Below are 22,801 nucleotides of genomic sequence, written 5' to 3' on the forward strand. Positions count from 1 at the left end.
TGGAGTCCATCCATGAGAAGGAACTTTAAAATTGGGACCTCAAAAGGTAACAGAGTCAGAATGAGCAGAGCTGCTTAACATAGGATTCATAATGTCTCAAATACTAGACACAAATATTAAGAAGCTATTTATAATATGCTAACATAGATGATTTAAAATGAATGTTTAGGTGTATAATGAAGGAAAGCTGCTTGATAAAGAATTCTAATCCTTTTTTTTTTTTTTTTTTAACTAGAGTTGATCCCGTGCTAGCTTTCAGAAATTAAGGTTAAATTTGCCAATGGAGTTGACATATTTAAGTTAGAAATATAATATTCATACAGTTTCGTAGGAAGCCATGTAAAGAAAAGATTAATGTTAGAGCCTTATTTAAATAAGAAACATAATGATGTTTTAAAGGAAAAACACAATCATATTTAGAAGGAAGTAAATATTTTAGTTGTCTGACAATTTCTCTCTTTTAAATTAATCTCAACCAAACAGAATGAAAATCAGGTATGTGCTTTTGTTTGGGAAATATGAGAGAAATTATTTCTGATCATTAAGAACAGATCAGAAACTTCCTTGGCTAATCAAATTTATCTTCCTTTTATTATTACTTTTTCTTTTTTATGAGGGTTATTAAGCAGATTTATGAACTGAATAATTCTTTTGAACTTTTATTGCTAAATCAAGTTGAGATGTTTCCAAAGACAATACCATTATTATTAATATTGAGTTTCTGTGTCATCTGACTAGAGATCATCTCATTTTCTTCAGGTTTCTTGTATTGTTGTCTACTTGACTAACTATTGGCTGTCTGAGCTTAACAAAACTTTCTTATCTGTTTTCTTCTCAATAAATCCTTGCATTTTTCAATCTACTTGATTTTTCGTTCACTCAATGCTTCTCTTTCTTCCCTCTTTGCATCCACTGTTGCTTCTGAAGTATTTTCTGTCTACATTCTACACCATTTACAATGTCCCTTTCTTTTCTCCTCTCACACTTCTCACCATTTTCTCCACCTTCATGGTGTACCTGAGTGTGAAAGAAAGATGGAGAGTGTTTACAGACATGAGCCTTGAAGGGAGATAGAGTATTTCTGATTCCATAAGAGATTTAATATTTGTCCAGTGTGTCAGCCATAAGGGAAGAATTATACAGTCTTGGAAGTCATTTTTAAAAATATAAGAGAGCACAAGAGTATTGTGGGCTGTGGCTTGTTCAGATTTTTCCCAGTTGAGTTTGTTTGGAGGCTCCTGTAATTGACATGTGCTACCCTCTTGTCCACCTAAGTGAAGTATTCTATTCCACTCCCTTCAACAGAGACAGAAACTGCATGACAAATGCCTTATATAATAAATAGTTTTCACTTAAAAAATACAACCCTTATTAGCATAAAAGGGTTTTGAACAACCAAATAGTATTTATGCTCTGTAATGTTCATACAAATATAAAGAATATGCACTGTCAAGAGGAAATATCATTAAATTATGTATCAATATAGCTTTTTACATGCATATGCTTGCTTAGACTGCAGTAAAAATAATGAAAGCCCTGTGTGAGGTTTGGGAACAGAATTTAGTTACTTTATTTTATTAGAGGTATGATTAGAAATCATAGAAAGGAGAGAAGAAAAGTCTGAAAGAGGAACTGAATAAGGCAGAAAGTCAGTCAATTACAGATCATTTTTTTTTTCCAGGAGGTGGAGGAGACACTGTAGAGGGGAATTAATCCCATTCAGTGGCAACACAAAGAAAAGTATTGGAAAAGAAAGACATCTGCTAGCTAAGGAGAACATAGATTGGCAAGAGATGAAGTGGGACAACTGAAGGAAAGCTTCTTTAACAGCTCAGAGGAACATATTTTAAATACTATTTTGGAATGGAACAGACCGAAGATTTCAGTGCATTTTGATCTGAATATGGAAAGACGATGCCAAATTAGGAAAAACTGAACTCTCTGGAGTGGGATTTAATCTTAAGGAATGAATATGTTCTAGATGAACAGTGGAAAAGGGCATATATATATATTTTTTTTCTTCAGAGCTAGGCACATACTTATTAAAGGGAAAACTGAGCAACATTCCAGATTTAAGCTCAAGACCCATGTTCTCAGTCCCAGGTGCGTAGAAGTTGGATATGACTCAAGGAATTTCTTTGGCTAACAGTGTTGTTAACAGTGGCATGAATACTAACTGATGGGAAACAAATTTTAATACAATAAGCAAACGTGAGGTGATAAATTGACATGAGCAAAGTCGTTTACCTATAGCCATAAGGTAAAGGAGTGTATTTACTACCTCTTTGAGATGCTAATCCTTTAAATAGTGGGCTTCATCTTAAGAGAACTATTTTGAAATAAAGTATAGAGGTAGATACAAAAAACAAAGTAGCTAAAGCTGAAAGACACTACATTAGCAGTGAGATCACAAGTTGCATCATCCTCTGGGTTTCTAAGAAGACAATCCAAACAACTTTGACTGATTTCTTTAGCCAGTGAATGGCATGCTTATGTTTTCCCTCAAAGATTTACTTAAGCGAAAACTTCTATAACTGTGGATGCCTTGAAGTGGTTCCCTTCTGGCTGAATTTAATATGTCCCTGTTTCTTCTTCGGGCTTTCAGGGATTTGCCTTAGTCCCCAGGAGGCCTTAATACTTTGAGCAAGCTGCAATGACATCTCACAACACGCTGGCCACAGTGACTTCAATGTGAAGCTTCATTTTCTTTGTCTTTCAAACTATGACAGAAGGAGGACTTTTATACTTTTTGCTTAGTTGATGAATATTGTGCCTGAATGTCATACTTACACAAAGAAACAGCAGATGTGAATTTCAGGTTTTTCTCAGTCTCAATGCACAAATCCCCATTTCCGTGAAGAGTGCCCTAGACGTGCTGCTTTGGAAGGGGATATCCATCAGTCTCTCTGTTGAAGTGCAATAAAGCCAGGAACAGGGAATACTGGAAACATCCTTCTGACAACATCTGGAAAAAAAAATCTATGTTTCTACTCGGTGAGTGAATGAGAATATGTTTTTTTGGCAGGCTCCACCTGTAGGGACAAGTGTAAAGTAAACTGGATTTTATTAGGTTGCTGGATGAGAAAATGTTAAGAAAAAGAAGGGACAAGTCTCCAGGCAGGCTGCATCTTACTGGGCTGAGGAAGGAGAAGGTGGTGGCTGCTGCAACTGACACAACACAAACTGTGCAGCAGGTAACTCCTTCTCACTGTGGGTTACTACACAATGCACAGCTTAAGTGGAGAGGGGTTTGGTAAATAATTAAAAGATAAAGGCATTCCCTTTTACATTTTCTCTTCAGTATGAAAAGGAGAAATTAGTTTATTTGAACTTAATTTTAAATAATATGATTCCTAAGCTCCTATATATTTTTATTAGATGCTTTTACAGAGGATAAAACATGTTCCTGTAGACTGAATATATTTTAAAAGTCTCCAACATAATAAATACATCTATGGAGAAAGAGGTGCCTGAAAGGCAGTTATATGAAATTACAAGATAAGTGCCCTTAAATTTTGCTCCTTGTGAAAGCTGGCTTTGCACAACAAAAATGAAGGAGTAGACTTGATTTATTATTAACAGTGAAATAGAAAGACCACCAATGAACAACTTGAGAAGATTTATAGCAAACATTACTTCTGCAGGATTAGATGACATGATAGTTTTTATAATACTGTGAACTTTGTAAGAAAGAATAGAAAGGGACAGCCTTCTTCTTGAGAACAGAAATTTACACAACCAATTCCTAGGTTTTCTCTTTTGTTTTTCAATAGGACAAAATGGATTTAATATTAGAAATATGTTTCTTTCTGGATCCAATTTCGTCTAGGCCACACTCGTTAAATATGAATCTATAATCCAACTGACCACTCTTGCAAAGTTCCCTCTAATATATCTGTAAAGCAAAATATGTGTGCAAGCACAGACTGCATGAGTTTAACTAAATTGGCTTGGAGCACACATATTTTAGCTAAGCGAGTGTAGGATTTTGTGCAGACAATGTCTATATCACCTGCCTATGAGTTCTGTTTTAGTTAGGAAATATCTGAATGGAATGTCTGTGAGGGAGGAGAAAACTGAGTTATAATCAGTTATTAGAACTTTTAATGCAAGCCACATTACGGGGGGAATAATTATCATTCTTCAGCTGGTTACTGTGAAGGCTAGTAAAACACTACTGAGGCTTCTGGAAACAAAAACCAACAAAACAAAACAAAAGGAAAAAATCATTTGCTGGGAAATATATTTACACTTTAATAGGGGGAAAAAAAGAGAAATATCCATAGACAAAAAGAGAAAATAATCTTTGAGAGTTTAATACTTTAATTTAAAGCATTTCAAGAAAAAGAACCAAAATCTGCTCTTAAATATACATGACTTTCTATAAGTCAAAAGAGGGTAGCACAAGCATATCCAAAGGATAGAATTCGGTTCATGGACATAAGGAAAAAAAGAGACTTGAGAAATTGCAAACTCCATATAGCATCATCATCATTATTGTAATAACACATGTGGTTGAATTTTAGAAAGTGTTTGCAAATGTGATGACAAATGATAAATAAATCAGAACAAGTGATGGAAAATGCAACTGAAGATTATTGCTGTTAAATAACAGGCACAGTGCAAGGTCATCTGCAAATTTTTATACATAGAGAGAGAGAACTCATAAGTTTCACAATAAAATCTTAAAGTTTCTAGCATTAAAAATACTTAGAAGTGTGAATTTGGGTATGAAGAAAGTCATTGTATAATCATAAGGACAGTGAATTCCTTTAAATATCATATCTTTCTAACTCATATTGCACCTATATAATTTCTGATTGAGAAGACATTGCTGTATGTGTCTGGTTGTGCTTATGACTCTTGAAATGACTAAGTGTCCATATTGATAATTACCAAGCTGTAGTAAACTGGCTTAAGAGCTGTTGGCAGTACTGTTCTACTTCCTTCCACCACCTGCAAATGCAGAACACAAGAGAGAACTAAAATGAAATAAATAGCAGCTGTTCTTTTCCCTGCTTGATAAGTTGGTCTTATACCAGAAATCTCCATGAGAGTTCAAAGTATTGGAGACAGGAAGATAGGAAGGCGTCATGAGCTGTGTTAACTTGAAATAGTTCATACAAGGGGTCATGTGAACAGAAGGGCTGTTGATGACTAAAATCTTGCAATCTGTTTTTGTGGCCCTAAGGGAAAATTACAGTAGTTCATCTTCCTTGAATAAGGCTGGATACTTTATAGTGATGTTTGGTAACTAAATAGACTGTGTGGCTCTTTTTAACTTCTAGATAACAACAACAACAACAACAAATCATTTAGATGATAAAGAATTATATTCTAAATTCTTATGAAAAACATTACTGTCTTGCTTTAAAAACACAGATGCATCTGGTTAAATGAACTTCCCACAGAAAGGCAAAGCTGGGCTCTTCCATGAAGCTAAGGTGAAGATTTATAATCATTTGGCTTTCCCGATGTAATGCAAATATTAGTCCTGCTCTTCAATAAATCCTCGATTCCTTTTTAATGCAAATGTACATGGAAATTCTCTGCATATGCAAATTTAGAATTTCAGACTTGTCAAGCAATATTAAAAAATATCTCATTCTGAAAATACCAGAAATTAATATTTTTATTTTTAATTTTGATTTAAAATACTTGACACAATTATAACATATTCCATCATCTGTGTTTTGCACTACTCAGGTTATGCACCTTATAAAACAAAAACAAGATCTGAATTATGAATATTATATTGTCTTCCAGAGAAAATATGGTAATTGATCTTGAGGGTTAGAACCTCTACATTGGACTAATTTCTTACTGAGAAAAGATTGCGATGGAGAGAGAGCTTCTCCAAAAGCTGTTTTGCTTGTCTGTCCATCTCAGTCCCCAGTGAATCTCAAGATTAATCCTGATCTCATCTGCATTCACTAAAATTCTGAATATGTTTATATTAGAGGTTAGGCATATGGAGCTGGCAAAACCTATCATTTCTTTTATTTATTCTCATACAGTTCTCTCTATATACATCTCTATTTTGCTATAATCCCATTCATCCTATTTCCTGAGATTTAAGTCATGCTTCTTCCTTCATATTTTACATCAAAGTTAATAGTTACTGGTGAGAGGGAGAAGGGGGCAGGTTTCTGTTGATGATTCAGAACTCAAAAAAATTGGATGTACCAGTGGCTAATCCTCCATGATTCATACTATTCTTTCATGATTTCAAGTGTGCTTGATATACTTGAAAGGAAGATCAGGGGTTTGGAAGGGAAAAGAGTTTGAATATACATTTCAAATATACTAGAATACAGATACCAAATAATAACCACACCATCCTTAACTGCAGTCTTCATTTTACAGAGCTCTCTAGTTGCTAGTAACCACAAATTTTAAAATGCATTTGATCTTGGATGCACAATGGAATGCCCCCAACTTGGATCGTGTCTGACACTTCATTTTTGCTAGAAATAGACAACACTGATATGAAATTCATGTCAAAACTAAAAAAAACACTAAAAACAACAACAACACAACTACATGCTTGAAGAATACCAGTTGCTGTTATAAATTCATTTGTAAAATGTTCAAAGAATGAGTCTTCTGCTCATTATCTGTGCCAAGGATAAAAGTTGGCTAGCTCTGTTGGCATGACTTGCAGGAAACACAGGCCCCAACAGAAACAGAAATGTTCATCGCTGCTATTTCTCCCTTTTTTGAGTCAGAGCTGCATATGCTATTTCACATGCTATTCACCAAGGCCTACGTTTCCATCCTTGCATGAACGTACCATGTCTGGTTAAAATGCCCATCATAGCCGGGGACACACAGCTTTATACTTTGGATGGTTTGTACAGTAAAACTGCATTGGTTTGGCCTTTCCTAGGGTCAAGCATACTTTTTCCACTCAGTACAATAGCACAATGTTGCAAATAAGATATTTAAAAATATTTTTCCTGTAAAATTAAGAGCAAAAGTTCTGGAGAATGTTTCTATTGGTAATAAGCTTTGCGAACCCCCTGTCTTTAAGGAAACAGAACTGTTCAGCCCAAGCCAAAATATTTGGCATTATCCTTGTGTAGATAAAAGCACTATATTTTTTACCCAAATAATCATTTAATTTATCATGGTAATTTAAATTATTAACATGTAAAGAATTTGGAAACCTACTGGCCATTTGTTGTTTTTTTTTGCAATTTAAGCTGAATATTGTCCTCATGCAGAGGATATGTATATGACAATAAAGATAAGACCTAGCAAAGCATAGTAAGCACAGTTCATTAAATTTTGCTTGGGCAACTGCACAAAGTGAAGTTGATCCTATGTGAAATTTATAAGTCTTATTCACACTGAAAATTGCTTGAATCGTGCTAGATAATGATTCAAATGAGCCAACATTCATAAGTACTAACAGCTGAGAAAAATAAATCTGCAGTTCTAATAGGTGTTATGACTTCTCTGTCATAATTGAGAAGTAATGCTGAAGTTCCCTTCCATTTACCAAGTGGGTTTGAATTTGGCTTCATTATAAGGCAGGTGAATACATTATTTGCACACACAGTCACACACAGATACACCACTTTATTAATTTATTAATGCTGATGATAATAGTTACATCTCTCTGTACAGCCAACAGATGGTCAAGGTATAAAAAGTGTTCAGAGAAGATAATGTGGCAGAAAAGCTATGATAATTCTAATTATTCTCTGTTCTGTGGAAAATGCTGGTGAGATAGCAGAGCCCTTCTCTATGAGGAACTCATGAACCTGATGTGACTCTAGAAATGATTACTATGAATGAAATGCATAAAGGCAACAGTAGCAACTTCCCAAGTTCAGATATGATTCTCCACAAAGTTCTAGAGAATCTCCTGAAATGGTATATAGTGTCTCCCTTAAATATGCTTGGGAATGAGAGGACTGGAGGGCACCGAGTAGTGATGCTAGTTTCTAAAAAAGGTTGCAGGAAGAGCTGAGGTTCTGACATCAGTATTGGGAAGATTAGCAGAAATGTGACACATTTGGACTCAGCAAGATGTCCAGCCTCCCATACCTTCTGCAGTTCTTTGAAGTGGTCAGAAAAGGTAGAGATAAAGTAGGCCTAGCTGACAGTCTACCTCAATTTCCAAAAGATTTCCAAAATGCTACTTAAACAAAAACTTTTGAAGAAACTAAGCAGCCATAGCATGAAAGCTGGAATTCTTACATTTTGTAACATGCAGTTGTTTAAAACAGGGGTTAGGAATATATGGTTAGCTCCTGAAATGAATGATCATTATTAGTGAAATTCCACGAGGACTTCTACTAGAACCATATTCATAAATGACCCAAAGAAAAGATGAGAAGTTACCTGACAAAGTTATGTGTGCTACAACAGTATTCAGACGAGGGTTAATTGAAGAAATTGCAGAACATCATAAGACTGAGTGCTTGAGCAAAGAAAAAACAGATGAAGTTCTTCACAGATTTTTATTTTTGTTTTTAAAGGAATGTGAAGAGTCACCTTAACTTCCCACATAAAATAATAGGGTCTATCATTACTGCTCATGAGTAAGACCTTCAGGTTATGATAGTTACTGCTATGAAAATGTCAGCTCAGTGCTCAATATAGTCAGTAAGGCCCTCTAAAATAATTGGGAAAGCAATTGAGAAGATAGTAGAAAATGTAATATCTGTGCTGTCTTATGCTTAAGTCTGTGAAATCAAAAATAGCTTGGAGGGATTGCCGATGCATTAGGGAAAGGCAACAGCCATTCTCATTCTCTTCCAATAGAATAAGTAGAAGGCAGCAAATGAAGCTACAGAAGCCAAGCTCAAAACAAACAAACAAGGTAATTCTTCATGTAACAGGTATTTGAGCTTTTGAGCTATTGAGCAGCTTACTGCAGGATGTTGTGGATGATGAAAGTTTACAAGATCAAGAGGAGACCAAAGAAGATGAATTCACTAAAGTTTACTAAATACCTAGAAAATACATCTGGCTAAAATTCTTCAGCTGAGAGTGTTTGGCAACTGCAGATGTAAGGAAGAGATATCATGTATACCTACTTTTTTTTTTTTTTCACATACTGTCTTGGGTATCCTCTTTTGGCTTCTTTTAGGAACTGGTTAGTAGACTAGAAGATCTACTCTTATGAAGTATGGTCATTCTTATGGTCCTACTGAATTTTAAACTACTTTTCTTTTTTTGAGGAAAAAAAAAAAGAGATTTCAAGTGCAAGGATAGTTAATTTTCTCTGCGTATTATGTTGTTGGTGGTTTGTTTGTTTTTAATACAGAGTTTTCAGTCTGTCTAGGCATCTCTTGTGTTGATTAGTGAACCTGCTCAAAATAAATATTAGTTATGTCTTAAGGAAGTTTCATTTTGGATATGCATTTCAGTCACTTTCCCACACTTCTGGGGAAAACTAAACAAAGTTTCTGTATTCAACCAAAAAAAAAAAAAAAAAAGGGACTCATCTGTCTCTAAAGACAATGACTTCAGTAAAGATGAACCTTGCAATGTCCGTTTTACAGATGCAACTCTGAGAAATGTTTGCAGCATTCTATAAAATAAATTAGAATGACTAACAGCATAAGATTTTATTTTTTTAAGTTTCATTCCATTTGGGTAAAAGTTTTCTTTTAATTAAAATTCAAAATGGAATCAGAGGAAAAGAAAAGAAATTCCATCGGTTAATTTTGTATCTTCCTTAGTGCTTTGTGGATTACAGATGAGTTCTGCTCTGAACAAGATGAATGAAAAAGTTCCTAAGAATTGTTTTTCAGATGCCAGAAATGGAAAAATGTGGACTGACAGAGTTTAACATTGAAAAATTGTCTTAATCTCTCAACTTGCAAAGCAAAACATTAATTCCTTGCTGAAATTGAACATAGAACCAATACTCATACATGTATTGACAGGTTGATTTGGCTTGAAAAATCAAATGAGAAAATTTAAAGTGTGCACGAGTGAGCAACAAAGTCAGATTCTTAATGAACACAAGGAAATAGTCTTCAGTTTGTTAGTAAAACATCACACAATGGGTTGATTTTGTCAGGCAAGGAATTTTTCCACAGAAAATGGGAAGGCATGCCAGGATAGATCAAATAAAGAATGTAAGTGTTTACATCAGGGTGACTGAAGTCTTTCAGCCCAATATCTCCTGACACGTTACCCTTTGGTATCTTAAATTTACCAGATGTCTCTCAGTGTAACTTTAGAGTCTGCTAGGAAGGTGGCTTGTGGCTGTGGAACATGCCCAGGCTGTTGTAGTCTTATGTCTGAGACTGGTCAGAGTTCTGTCAGAGCAGAAGAGTGTGTGCACTCTCTGTTGGCAGAAACTATTCCCACCACTCACTAACACAGGCTTTTAAAATGTTTGCAACCACCTTGGGTGGGGGTTGTTTTAAATAAAAAGGCATTAAAATTGGCATATATCCTTTTTATAAGAGTCTGATGATTATAGCACCCCTCTGGTATGTTCGTGAAATGAAGAGTAAGAAGTTCTCTCTCCTACCTAGGGAGTCAAACCCACCTTTCAGACTTCATTCAGGAGAGCTGAAATCACCCAACTGTGATCGGGGTGATACTGTCCTACCAACAGTAGGACAGGGTTAGTCTTCTTCCATTGACTTTGAATCACTTCACTGCTAAGTAATGCAAGATTTGGAGAAGAACGTTTCACTGAGTCAGTCCCTCAATTGAGAAAGGTGGGTCCTGACTTTCAGTATTGCTTTAAGGTCTACTCACTGAGTGTCTGTTTAATGTGCAAGGCCAAAGAAATCCAGGGAAAAGGAATATGCAATTTTTTTCAACATACTGAGTACAGAGGTATACACCCTCCTTCCTCAGCCACCCAAACTGAGACAGTAAAGTGTACATCCTGTTTAGTACACAAATCCTGTGTGGATTTCAAGAGAAGAGAACAGAGGTTTCTCTGAGCCATTTATCTGAGATTCAGCCTTCAGACATGCTTTTAAGTATTTCTGTAGGTAAGTCCTGTCCTTGTGTCTGATACATGGATCACTTAGATTGCTTTTTGGTGATGTCTGTTTTTTCCCAAGTTGAAGAGACAGAGACAGCTTAGATGCCTGGGAAAGACTCATGAATTCTACTTTCTAGCAAAAGATTTAAAGTCAAAGAGTTTAATACTTGATTTTTATCAAGTCATGTCCTGTCATTTATTGACACTTCTGCTTCCATGCTTTGTTGAGACTCTATATCTCAGCATGAGCACTTCTAATGTGTTGCTTGATGAGCATTCTGGGATACTGTACTCACTGATGTGTTCACACCTGTAAATAGGGTGATAGGTATGGTTCAGCAAAACTGACAGTTGGAAATTCAGTAATAAATTATCATTATTATTCCCTGTCCAGATTTTGTTTATAGTTATCAGATTTCCTTGATGTGCTCCATAGAGGGCAATCATTACAATTCCTTATACATATCGGTGGATGTTGCCTAGTGTGTGATAATTGCTTAGGACACTAAGAGTTGTTGATATTTCTGTTTATTTAAGAAAACTAGGTGACAGAGGAACATAAAATATTTGTGTTAGGATATGGTGTGGAAAGGAAGGTATAGCAGATTTCTGCAGTGGGATAAGACGTGGAAAAAGAGGTGCCCCCTTCCAACTGTTATGGTGATTCCTGGACAGTCTGCAGCAACTTCAGCTAGAGGCCACCCAACTGCCTTAATGAGTCAAAATCCTATGATTTGAGCAGCTCAGGCTGTTCTAATAGGACATTTTATTTCTTAATGAGTCTTTACTATCATGTTCTCCTTTCTCCTCGCTCCAGTTTATCAGGGTTGAATTTAATTGCTGTGATCACTTGAGGGGGAAAAAAAAAAAAAAAGATAATTTGATGCATGGAGTTCTAAGTTATATCAGCTAATGCATATTAATGAATTCATGCTTTTGTAATCAAGCTGATAGTGACCTCAGACCCTGCTAAATATGGCAAAAGCCAAGTAAAACTGAGCTCTAACAATTCTGCAAAGTGTGGATGTTCACATAATATAAGAATTCAATTTGAGGCCTATTTATTTTGGTGAATTGTCCTAAAGAATTAGGAAAAAACACAGTATATATATAAATAAGAATGTATCTTTTTAAAAAAAAAAAAAACTTTAACAACAACAAAACATTCTTACATGGTTTGAGAAAAACAATAACCTTTTGAAAAAAGATAATCTTAGTAGTTCTGACAGCCTCAAACAAAGCAAAAGAAGATCATGCTTAGATTCTAATTTATGGCACAATTTAACCCATTGTTTCAGGTTATATCCTTTGTACAGGGCAAGTGTGACAATTTTGTGTTTTTGAAGTGAAATTCATCTCTCCCTAAATACCATAATTAGACAATATCCTATGAAAACCTATAGTGAAACAGGATTTGCAAGAGAATTTAGTGGATGGAATACACTTATTCCTAACACAGGAGGCCTCTGCTCCTGCAGCAGATTATAAAGCACCCCTTCAGTAACATCTCTGCTGCTGTATCATCATAAACATATTTCTGAAGATAGTATTAATTTGTACATCTACTATACATATATCCATTAATTTCTGTATGCAGATCAAAGCATGTAAACAGCATAAAAGGGTATATAGTTAGATTTCTACAGCCTTTTAGTTTCTAGTCAACATGATCATTTAAAAAGTCTTAAAACTTCATATTAGTATCCAGATATGGTTGAAAAGCATATACCATTTATTAGTGACAATTGCATGGTTTTAGACATTCTCAGTTTAATCTTTCTTATTTGTCTGGCACTTTAATTATCTTCCTAACTTTGTTTAAATACACTCTCAGAGAATGTGTAAAAAAAAAATCCCTCTTAAAAGACATATCAAAAAAAAAAAGAAAAAGGACACAATTTTTAAATAAAGAAAATTAGAAAATAATACAAATTACTTTATTAATGCAAAACAGTAATTAATGGAAAAACAAACTAATGAGAATTGCATAGAACCTTTTACTTCTAAGATGCTCTGATTCAGTTTAAGTCCAGATCAGTAGTAACTAGCTACATGAGGCCTACACAGGATAAGTGTGTGGTCTTGCATGTGAGCAGATGTTGATATTTCAGAAGTCCACACTACAACTGGAACCAATTAATACCCTGCTGGAGATCACAGAAAGGAGGCCAGTGACTGAGATAAGCTTGGAGACTAAACTGTCCTCTGACCCAAGAGATGGCTTTCTCAGTGGCAGCTAACATAGCTACCATTAACAAATTTTCTACTTTTAATATTATATGCATGCTTTGGGTAAACAGGAAAATTCCACATTCGCAGATGTCAGAGGCCTTTGGTGACTGTTAGAGTTGTTTAAAAACAGAATATGTAAAGCTAGTAAACACTGGTGTCCTTGTCTTGGTTTTATGTAGTAGCATTGAGGTTAATGGTTTGCATCTTTATAGTAGTGTTGCAGGATCTTGCCAGCCCAATTACTTATAAATGTTTACTTGTAATGATAGTGATAAAAGTCCCATCAATACTTCGGTTGTCTTTAAATGCACATTACTTTTTCACCCCCCTTATCTGTACAGGGAGGTGTAAAGTGCAGAACCCTAGTAGAAACCTCTTTCTACCCAGACACAGAGAAAGCTGAAATTATATGAGTGGAATACTTGCTCTTTTTTAGAGAAAGGTTTCCAGGCATGTGAAAGATTTCATTGTGAAGGAATTAAAGCACTTGACTGAACCATTTGTGTACAACTCCATATAGTGACTTCCACATATTGGACCCACTTCAAAAAGTACTATATATAGCATACCGTACAGATAGTAGTTAATTTTTCTTGCCAGCATGTTAAATTCCAGCTTGCTCAGTGGAACCTGAAATAATTTGTATCATTTGAAGGGTGGTGAGGAAGTCTTCATCTGTCTCAGTTTTACATTTATGTGAGATACAGTCAGCCAGTGGAAAGCAGACATATGACAGAAGAGCGGCTGGTTTTGTATGTCAAATTAAGAGTTATGGGCTTCTCTCCACTTAGGGCATTGACTGTCTTAGTTGTCTCTCAGAGCTACAATATTTCAGAGGCATGGGGTAACAATGAGTACACCTGCACAGACTGTCACAGTAAGAGATTTAGTTCTAAACTCTATGATATGCAGATATGTATATGTAAAAAGTAAATGTGGAAGAACTCTTAAAAGTAGTTTGGAGTATGTTGAAGTGACTTTCTGAAATCTTGAACAATCTCAGTTCTGACATTTTAAATGGGATTCTAGGATCATTTGAGAAAATACCGGTCACTGTATATGAATTATGCCCAAAACTATAAAGGTACTATTTCTGACATTATTTGATTTCATAAATAAACCTACAAAACCTTATTTCCTTCTGCTGTGAAATGTTTCTTCAGTCATAAGATCATAAAGTTATAGCTGCAAGAGACATTAGGTCCTTAAGCCCCTCTAACTGGCCATGGAAAAATGTTTTTTAATATTAATAATATTTTGTTATTTGGACTTTAAATGTCCATGGGGGAACGTGCTTCTGCCTTTCTTTCACACAGTGATTAAAGATGTATGTAAACACTATTACAGGTTTATACTGCTAATATTGAGATATGAATGCAGCACATCCTGGATTACACCACCACCAAAGTCATTATGATGTTTCTTACCGCACCAGCTGATCGCTGGCAGTTCTTCTGAATTCTGTTAGAAAATCCTTTAAAGATAGTGAAGCATGTAATCTTTTTAATGTTCTGTAAGTGGGAAGAGAAAAAGTTCTAAAACAGAGAGATACCTGTGTTAAGACCTGGACTATATTTATTGTGCAGATCCCTTTTAAATACTCTTGGAATTATTTTTATCTTTATTGTCAAACATTTGTTCTCTGAAGGAAAAAATGGGACAGCCACTAATGAACAATCTTATCTTTAAACCTTGCTTTCCTAGCAGCATTTTCTTTCTCCATTTGAGTTTTCAAACAGAGTAGGGAACCATAACCACAGGAATCCTCAAGCAATTCTTTGATGCAAATAATGACAGTAAAACTGTTTTAAAAATTAGCAGGCATAAAAGCATTACTTTTTTTTGTGTTTAAAGTTTTAATCAAATTTTAAAACAGGTTAAGATATCCAACACAGGTAGATGCTTTCAGTTGTTCTTTCTAGTGCAAACTGTGAGGAAGCCCTAAAGAAGCCTAAAACCCCATTTGTTTGTTTGTAAAGATGAAGTACCAGTTGGTAGATCTGTGATCTTACAAGCTCATTGAATAAACATATAGTCTGAATATGGTGTTATATGTAACAGTGCAAAAATAATAGTTCAATTCACATGCCAATGGAATGCTTTTCCAAAAACTGATAGCAATGGACATACTGGTACAAGAATGCTGTTTTTATGGTAGGTTCATCTGTAAAACCATCTAATGGAAAAAAATACTAATTTCAAAACTCTGCAGAATGCATTTTAGATGTTGAAGATTGCCATTACCACTTCTCATATCAAATTTTATAACCTTGTTATAAAATACATGCTGGGCTGTTTTACTGAAGTTAGATCTGACACTGTGTAAGTCTGGGTAAGTGCCATACACCTGGCTTTTGCATTATTATAAGCTTCTGAGCTTTGAGATGGAAACCAGCTGAGTATTGTGTTTTAGGGTACATCACTGTTTACATGGTATATGATTATTAAGTAACTTTTAGTATTTCTTTCTGGGTATCAAATGAAGCCCATGAAAACAGTTGTTTCTGATCCAAAGCTCATTACATTTCTTGAAAATATTCTTATTAACCTCAGTGTACTTTCAAAGAGTGACATTATCTAAACATTGAACAAAATTCTACTATTATATTTAGGAGACAGTTAGATTGTTGCAGAGATTTGTATATAGAAAATGGTCTTCATTCTGTTTCACTCACTGCAGGTTGTTTGGATTAAAGAAAAAGAGGATACAGAGGGTTTTTTAATACTCTGGGTCACTGCAGCAAGATAGCTCAATGACAAGGGTCTTTAAGATTCAGAAATAGGATATGGCATTTGCTAGAGTTAAGCAACAAAACGTGTTTGATTGTACACAATCATCTGCTGGGTTACATCTCATGCTTTCTAGCAGACGAGCCAGAGAGAGAACAATTGGTTGGAATGGATATAAACAAAGGAGTTAGAAATGGCCCTGAGGCTTCCCCATTTCATTCGTGTGTGCATTTTGGATAGTCATAGAAGCTGTTCCCTCTTGCTTGCGTGCATTCATTGTGCCGTGCTTCATAATATTTAGTCAACTGTGATGACTACGAGTTATGGTGCAAGGAACAGAAAAGGAAAGGTAACATTTTTGTCACTTCCAGGTGCTAATCAGTTTACAGAAGTTGTATTAATTGCTTCTGTTAGCTGTTTTAATTAGATTTTTCTCTCATTTAAACAAGATAAAGTAGAATATCTGAGCAAGGTAAGTGTTGTATATCTTCATTACATTTAATTGAAAAGTAGGTGTGGGCTGAAGGCTTGCACAAGTAATAGTTCTGTATTCTGAAATCCTGTATATAAGTATTTGGCAATGAAGAAGTCAGAGCATATATATAAGCTGAATATTTTAAATCTTATTCATAGGATTCTTTGCTACTTACAAGGTTTTATACTATTTTCTGTGTTCGTTTTACTTGCTAATGCATTATTTGCTGATGCTTTTCTGAAAATTGTTTGAAGACATAAGTTTCTACTTTACAGTGTTTTATACTCTGTTGTCTTGACCTTTAACTTTGCTTCAGGGGAATCCTGTAGCTAGGAAGAAAGGCAACACATACACAATACTATCCCAGAGTAGCATTTAATGATAAAGCTAAGCAGATCCAATGCTTCCACACAGAGAGGTCATTTTCCTGCTCCCCCTTCACCTGCTCCCTCTATATCTGTACCAGGCCACATGCCCTTTTCTCCTGTCTGGGGCCAGTTCCAGGGCATGACAGACTCTTTGCTGAATTGATTCAACTTGTTCACATTTTAAATAATAATTACCCTCCATTTATCAGTTTGTTTTCCACAGTATTGAGTTACGTTTGCCCAGCAAGGTGAGCAATGGCTATCCAAGTTTGGAGAAGGCTAGTACTGGCAAACATGATTGTAAGGGTATGTGACAAGAGATAGATAGAACAAGACATCATTTTCAGCCATATCACATAACTTCCATCTTGACGTTTCTTGATGAATCCATGTAGTTTAAAAGCCACGGTTTTATTTCCTATATGTAAAGTTTGTTATTTGCTATATAACCTAAAGAAACATGGAGTTTTCTCAGTAACAGTTCATACACATGTGTATGATATACTATTTATGAATTTATTCATAAATCCAATATATATATGCATTTAATAATTCATATTTTCATTTTCTGTTTTTATGTACGTAAACATACCAATTTAATATGAATTCATTGTAGTATTACTCAATCAAATGTTTCTAAAAGAAAACAAAGGAAAAGTAACTGAAAAACTACCACTGTTTTAATAACTTAAACTGAACTTTCAGACCGATTGAAAAACAAAAATATATATTACGAATAACAGTATGCTCGGAGTAAATTTCCCATATTGGGGAATAAGAGAGCTTTAGAATATACTTTGTGTTTTAACGAGATGTTTTAAGCTTCTTTAAACATAGCAATCCTACCACAGCACTTTTTCAAAGTGTACTATTTAGGACTGGGACCCCAAGCTGTGGTGTGCTCATTGCAGTGACACGCACGTGCCTTGGGTTCTAAAGACTTGGTTTTGTGTACAGATGAGCTTTTCTCTTCCTACGGGGATTTCAGTTTTGTCTTTATGCTCATCAAACTCTTCTTATATAAATTGTTTTCACAAAACTGAGATCAATAATATATTGAAAATGAGGTTTTAAATAATGGCTTTTGTCAAAGATTCTATAAAAAGTCAGGATTGAGGAGCTACACAATATGATCTCATACTGGTAGCTTGTACTACTGAGTATGATGTAGTTCTCTTACCCAGGTAGAGTTTGATGACTAATGAAATATGCATGCATAATAAAATTATATATATCCATGTGAGGAGTGACTAAGGTGAGAATATCTGGGAGTAGGGCATTTGCTGTTGGGGTGGATTTAGCTGACCACTAGGAGGTGATAGAAGGGGAACTTGTAGCTGAAATTGCTGTAGACACTGCCAGCAAGGAGCCCAGAAGTAATCCTAAATCAGGTTTCAATCAAACAATTTCACTGTGGTCATACATTCCTCTAAATGTGCTGCCTTTACCAGCAACATCTCTTCCTGCTTGCTCAGGTTAGCTTCATCTGAACTTTCTATGCAATGGAGCATTTTTGAAACAACAGTGTAATTCATAGTTAATATAAATGTGTATAATATTGCTGGTACTTGTGTTCGTATTATGTGACAAGTGCACCTAGATACTGCAAATGTGTAGCACCTTTAAGTAGGCAAATGGTTCAGTTTGGATTTTTTTGTTATCTTAAAAGGCCCTGCTTGCCTCACCTTTCAAAAGACTTTAAAATTTTCCTATTTTCAGATTCTTATGTATTATAAAGTGAATTATGTTCCTTGTCTGAAGTTCCCAGCTTTGTATTCAAATTGTGCAACTTTTTGTAAAAAGGCTTTTATATGCATTTACATGATTGCATCCTAAGAGAGACAATGTGAGGAAAGAAGTTACCAGTTTATATAACTTGTGAATAACCCTAGTGAGTTCAATGCCTTTAGATTATTTTTTTTTCTGTATCATTATCTCAGTTTTTGAATGTTTGTAATTAATTTGTTTGGTTTGCTATGTTGTATTTAACAGAAAATGCTGATGATTTCTTACTTTCACGTTTCTTTCAGCATTGTATATGAAAACTGGAGCAAACCACAAGTCTTATCTCTGAGCTCACTTGGATACAATAATAATTTAATGGCTAAGGAATCCAACTTTGGAAATTAGTAATACACGGTTATTTCTGTATTTTAAAAACCTGCCAGAGTATTTGTTCAAAGAGAATAATCAAACACAGATTCCTTTTACTCATTGTTCAGAATAAAAAGCAATGTGTTTTGAGCCCTTCAGATGATGTATAAAAAGCTGACTACAAGTCTTTCTAATTCAGAACAGTATCCCTTATATTATCACTTCCTCCAACTTTCCATCAAATGTAGCCCTCTCTTATGATGTCTCTTGCTTGTTCTTACATACCATCTACAGCTGTTGTCATCAAAATACCAAGTTAAGCCTGTACAGGTAAGTTAAAACTGCAAGTCAAAACTTCTAGGCTACCTCTTTTTCTTTCCTTTTCAAGGCTTCCTTGAGGAAACCACATTCTATTTCCATCTGCCATTTTTTCTTTTCTCCTAGATACTTATTATAGATAAGATATAATTACACTATATATTGCACTTTCTGAGGTATACATTAATTTCTGAGAGGACTTTCTAATGAACATCTCAGTGTCAGTAGGTATTAATTACTTTTCATATTATTCTTGAATCAATTAACAATGTGCTAGGTGACTGTGTGTAAAATTTTACTGTTCAAGTCCCAGAGGACTAATAGCTTATGTTATATGCAATTCTAACAATGTTAATGAGCAGAAAATGTAAAGGTTAAGAAAGGACAATGCTAAAGCAATAACAAAGAGTGATTTGGGGGAATCTGACTCATTTCTCTCTTAGATTACCTTTAAATTAAAAATACCTAATGTTTAATACAACACTGCATGTTTAGCATCCAGTGAATAAAAATTATAGGAAAGAATTAGTGCATGGATATTTGTGCAATTTCCATAACAATATCACTTACAATTCCCATAATAGATCAGGCTGAAAATAATGTTTTCTTGACGGATTCTCTACAGCAGGGTCCTATATTTAATGCTATCCAGTACTATCCACTTACGCATATTGCATTTGTGAATATTAAAAACACACACACACACAAACAAAGGATTATTTTTCCATTTCTGTTAAGGATTAGCATTTGTCATATGATGTCCTGCCTTTCATTATTAGAAAGTGTTATTTCCTATGAAAATTACTCAGACTATTTTCTAATTAAAAGGTGATAATGTGTGCAAAAAGGACCTTTATTATCTAAAGATAAGGCCATTTTCCTCCTATTTGCATGTTTATTTGCTTTTTCCTAGTACACAAGGATGAAAGTGATATTCAGTAGTTTTTTTTTTTTTTTCCACCTTTCTCAGCTATGAGCATCTGCTATGCACAATTTCGGTGACACATTTGCAAGATCATTCCCTGAAGCTGGTCTCATGCCAGTTGATCATGCCTCGAGCGCACAGATGCCTTTCTCTTGAATATTCTTAATCACTTATTTTATTTTTTCCCCAGCCAACTCCCTCTAAGTTAGCTTCACTGGGAGAAAGGGAAATTGGGGTTGAAAGAGGAAGGATTAAAAATCTTTACATTGTGCTGTGATGCAGAGAGAGCTGACAGCCTGTAGACCACCATGAACATCACAACATTTGAAGAGTAACCTCTAAAGTTTTCAGCTACTGACAGAGATTATACAACTGTTATTGTCATTATTATGCAACTATTGAAAATTATATAGGAGCTACATAGCTAAATTTGTAACAGGACACAGTCTGCTTCCAGTTACATCACTGTAAATATGAAGCAAAGATCTCAAGAAATTAACCTCAGCTATGAACCCACATACCTGAAGAATATAGTCTCTTATTTTGAAAAGTCTTGAATAAGGACTGACACTGTATATGATATCTCTAAAACAGTTACCCACATAAGGACAATGAAAACAAATTTAATTCAGGATATACAGAGTCTTTTTTTTTTCTTTTTTTTTTTCCCTGAACCAATAAAGCATTTAATTGACTTCCATATGGTTTTGTGGCTCCCCCTCCCCCCTTACTGTCGTATAAAAGACAGCTTTTATGGAATTTCCGTTTTTATTGCTGTATTTTAAAAATTGAAAAGCAGTTATTACAAAGGAAAAGCGTAACAGGAAAACAGATCCCAATACTCCGAGCCCAAGTGCTGCTGCCACTATTTGAATAAAAACAAAACCCAAACCTTCCCGTGTCTACAGTCTCAAGCCTGCTTTTGCTTTAGTATTGTTTAAACTCCAAGGTTACTGTGAGTACTGTAAAACAAATGATACCAACGAAGTGACAGTATATTTTTTCTGAAATATTGCTCACTCACTGTTGTTCGCGTCTCCTAATTCCTTGTAAGTCAGTTAATGACACAGAATAGCTAACGGTGCTTTAGGATCCTCACAGGCTTCATGTCCGCTGAGAAATGGCTTAAGTGAGTTCTCAGCAATAAGCAAATACTTCTAATGTATATCTTGGGCTTTTGCTAACTGTTATATTTCCTCCCCTGTGCTTTCAAAAGAGTTCAAAACGTACACTTGCTTCCATTTTCAATTTCTATTCATTTTCCTTAAGGGTGACATACTTTTTCCTTCAGGCCACTTTGTTCATCTGAAGTTTGCACACAACAATTACAACAATTTACTTGCCTGAAACGTTTTTTTTTTTTATTATTTTCATGTAGTTTTTGATGCTGCAGGCAAACTACATCATAGAAAAAGCAGATCTTGTGGTGTCTTTAACGTCCAAATACAGGACTGGAGACTATATTTTGGGGGGGATTTTTTTTTAAATATAATGAATACATGTAAAATAAATACTTTTTGGAATGGAACCTCTCTGAGAAGGCTACTTAGGCAATCGTTTAATTTATAGGCCTATTTTATAGTTCTTTGCAAAACTTAAGGAAGTCCTGTTTTTGGAATATGGGTTGTGGTCTGCTGGGATTGGGAGAAAATTATATCTTTTTTTACGGATGGAAAAAACACTGTAGATGCTATATGTTTAAAACATAGTGAATAAAATACTCCTGTTGAACTACGGATTACACTTTGGGACTGTGTCACTCCATTTCTGAGTGCTAGAGACCCCATAGCAAAAGGGAATGCTGTTACCCCCTGCTTGGGGGCCTGGATTGGGGCCTCCCTGAGCCTGCCTGGCAGCTTCAGGGTGCTTCTGCCACATCTGGCTTCTGACTTAAAGGCTTATTTATTATTGTTGCTCCTTCCAGATAGCTAATTAGCATGCTGGACAGTTAGTATGTTGTGGATTTTATTCCGGTTTCTATTTATTTTTCAGGCAGAGCTTCTACAACTGTGGATAGGGGATACACACATTACAGTTAATAGATTCAGGGAGGTAAGGCTAGATCAAGAAGATCAACGATGGACTTGTGCTAACTCTCCTTAGTGAGTTCTGCTGTCCTGGAGGGGAGACATCTGGTGACGGAGGCTCCCTGAGGGTTTGCAGGCAACTGTTTAAAGGTAGGATGAGGAGTCTCCAAGAGACTAGTACCTCTCACCGACTTTACAGTTTAAAGATATCAACCCTTTAAAGTAGGCTGCAGAAAGGAGATGTGAATCCTGTAATCGGTCTCTTTGTTTTCCAGTAAAGAGATAGTTACGCCCCTTATATGTGCTATGAGAACTCCAGAGAGAAATAAAGCTCACCTTAAGTTTGTGAGCAATTTTTTAAAGTGATTTAGAGACCTAGCATCTAGGGTTCAATGAAGTTCATTGGCAATTAAATGCAAGTCTCCGTGATGTATTGAAAGATGAAAGGATAGTGAATCATCTCTTTCCATCACAAGGCCTTGTCTTCAGCTGTTTATAGGTTTGTCAAATTCAAACTATGGGTTAATACTCTTTTTAGGAGTTGGATTTATGTAGAAGTTTTAGAAGAATATCTATAAAATTATGTTCATTTATTTCTAAGAAGGAAGTTGAAGTGGAGAGAGGAACTAGAGTACTGGGTAAAATAGGAAGAGTCTTATGACT

The 22,801-nt window shown here is 35.2% G+C and overlaps 1 protein-coding gene across 40 annotated transcripts in view; it reads left to right on the plus strand.

The window, feature by feature from the left end:
* The window catches only part of NAV3 (neuron navigator 3), a 555,833-nt gene that overhangs the window by 315,531 nt on the left and 217,501 nt on the right, over positions 1-22,801 (plus strand). The window contains exon 2 of one of the 40 annotated variants that reach the window (XM_080604525.1): positions 1,682-16,280. The exons of 38 other annotated variants lie outside the window; for them this stretch is intronic. In XM_080604525.1, coding sequence (XP_080460651.1) covers positions 16,242-16,280 — 39 coding nt within the window. In that variant the 5' untranslated portion in view covers positions 1,682-16,241. Of the gene's footprint in view, positions 1-1,681; positions 16,281-22,801 lie in introns of those variants that run through there. One more of the 40 variants, XM_080604529.1, reaches the window with a different exon arrangement.

Source organism: Anser brachyrhynchus (genome assembly GCF_964034855.1).
Source record: "Anser brachyrhynchus genome assembly, chromosome: 1".
Taxonomy (NCBI): Eukaryota; Metazoa; Chordata; class Aves; order Anseriformes; family Anatidae; genus Anser; species Anser brachyrhynchus.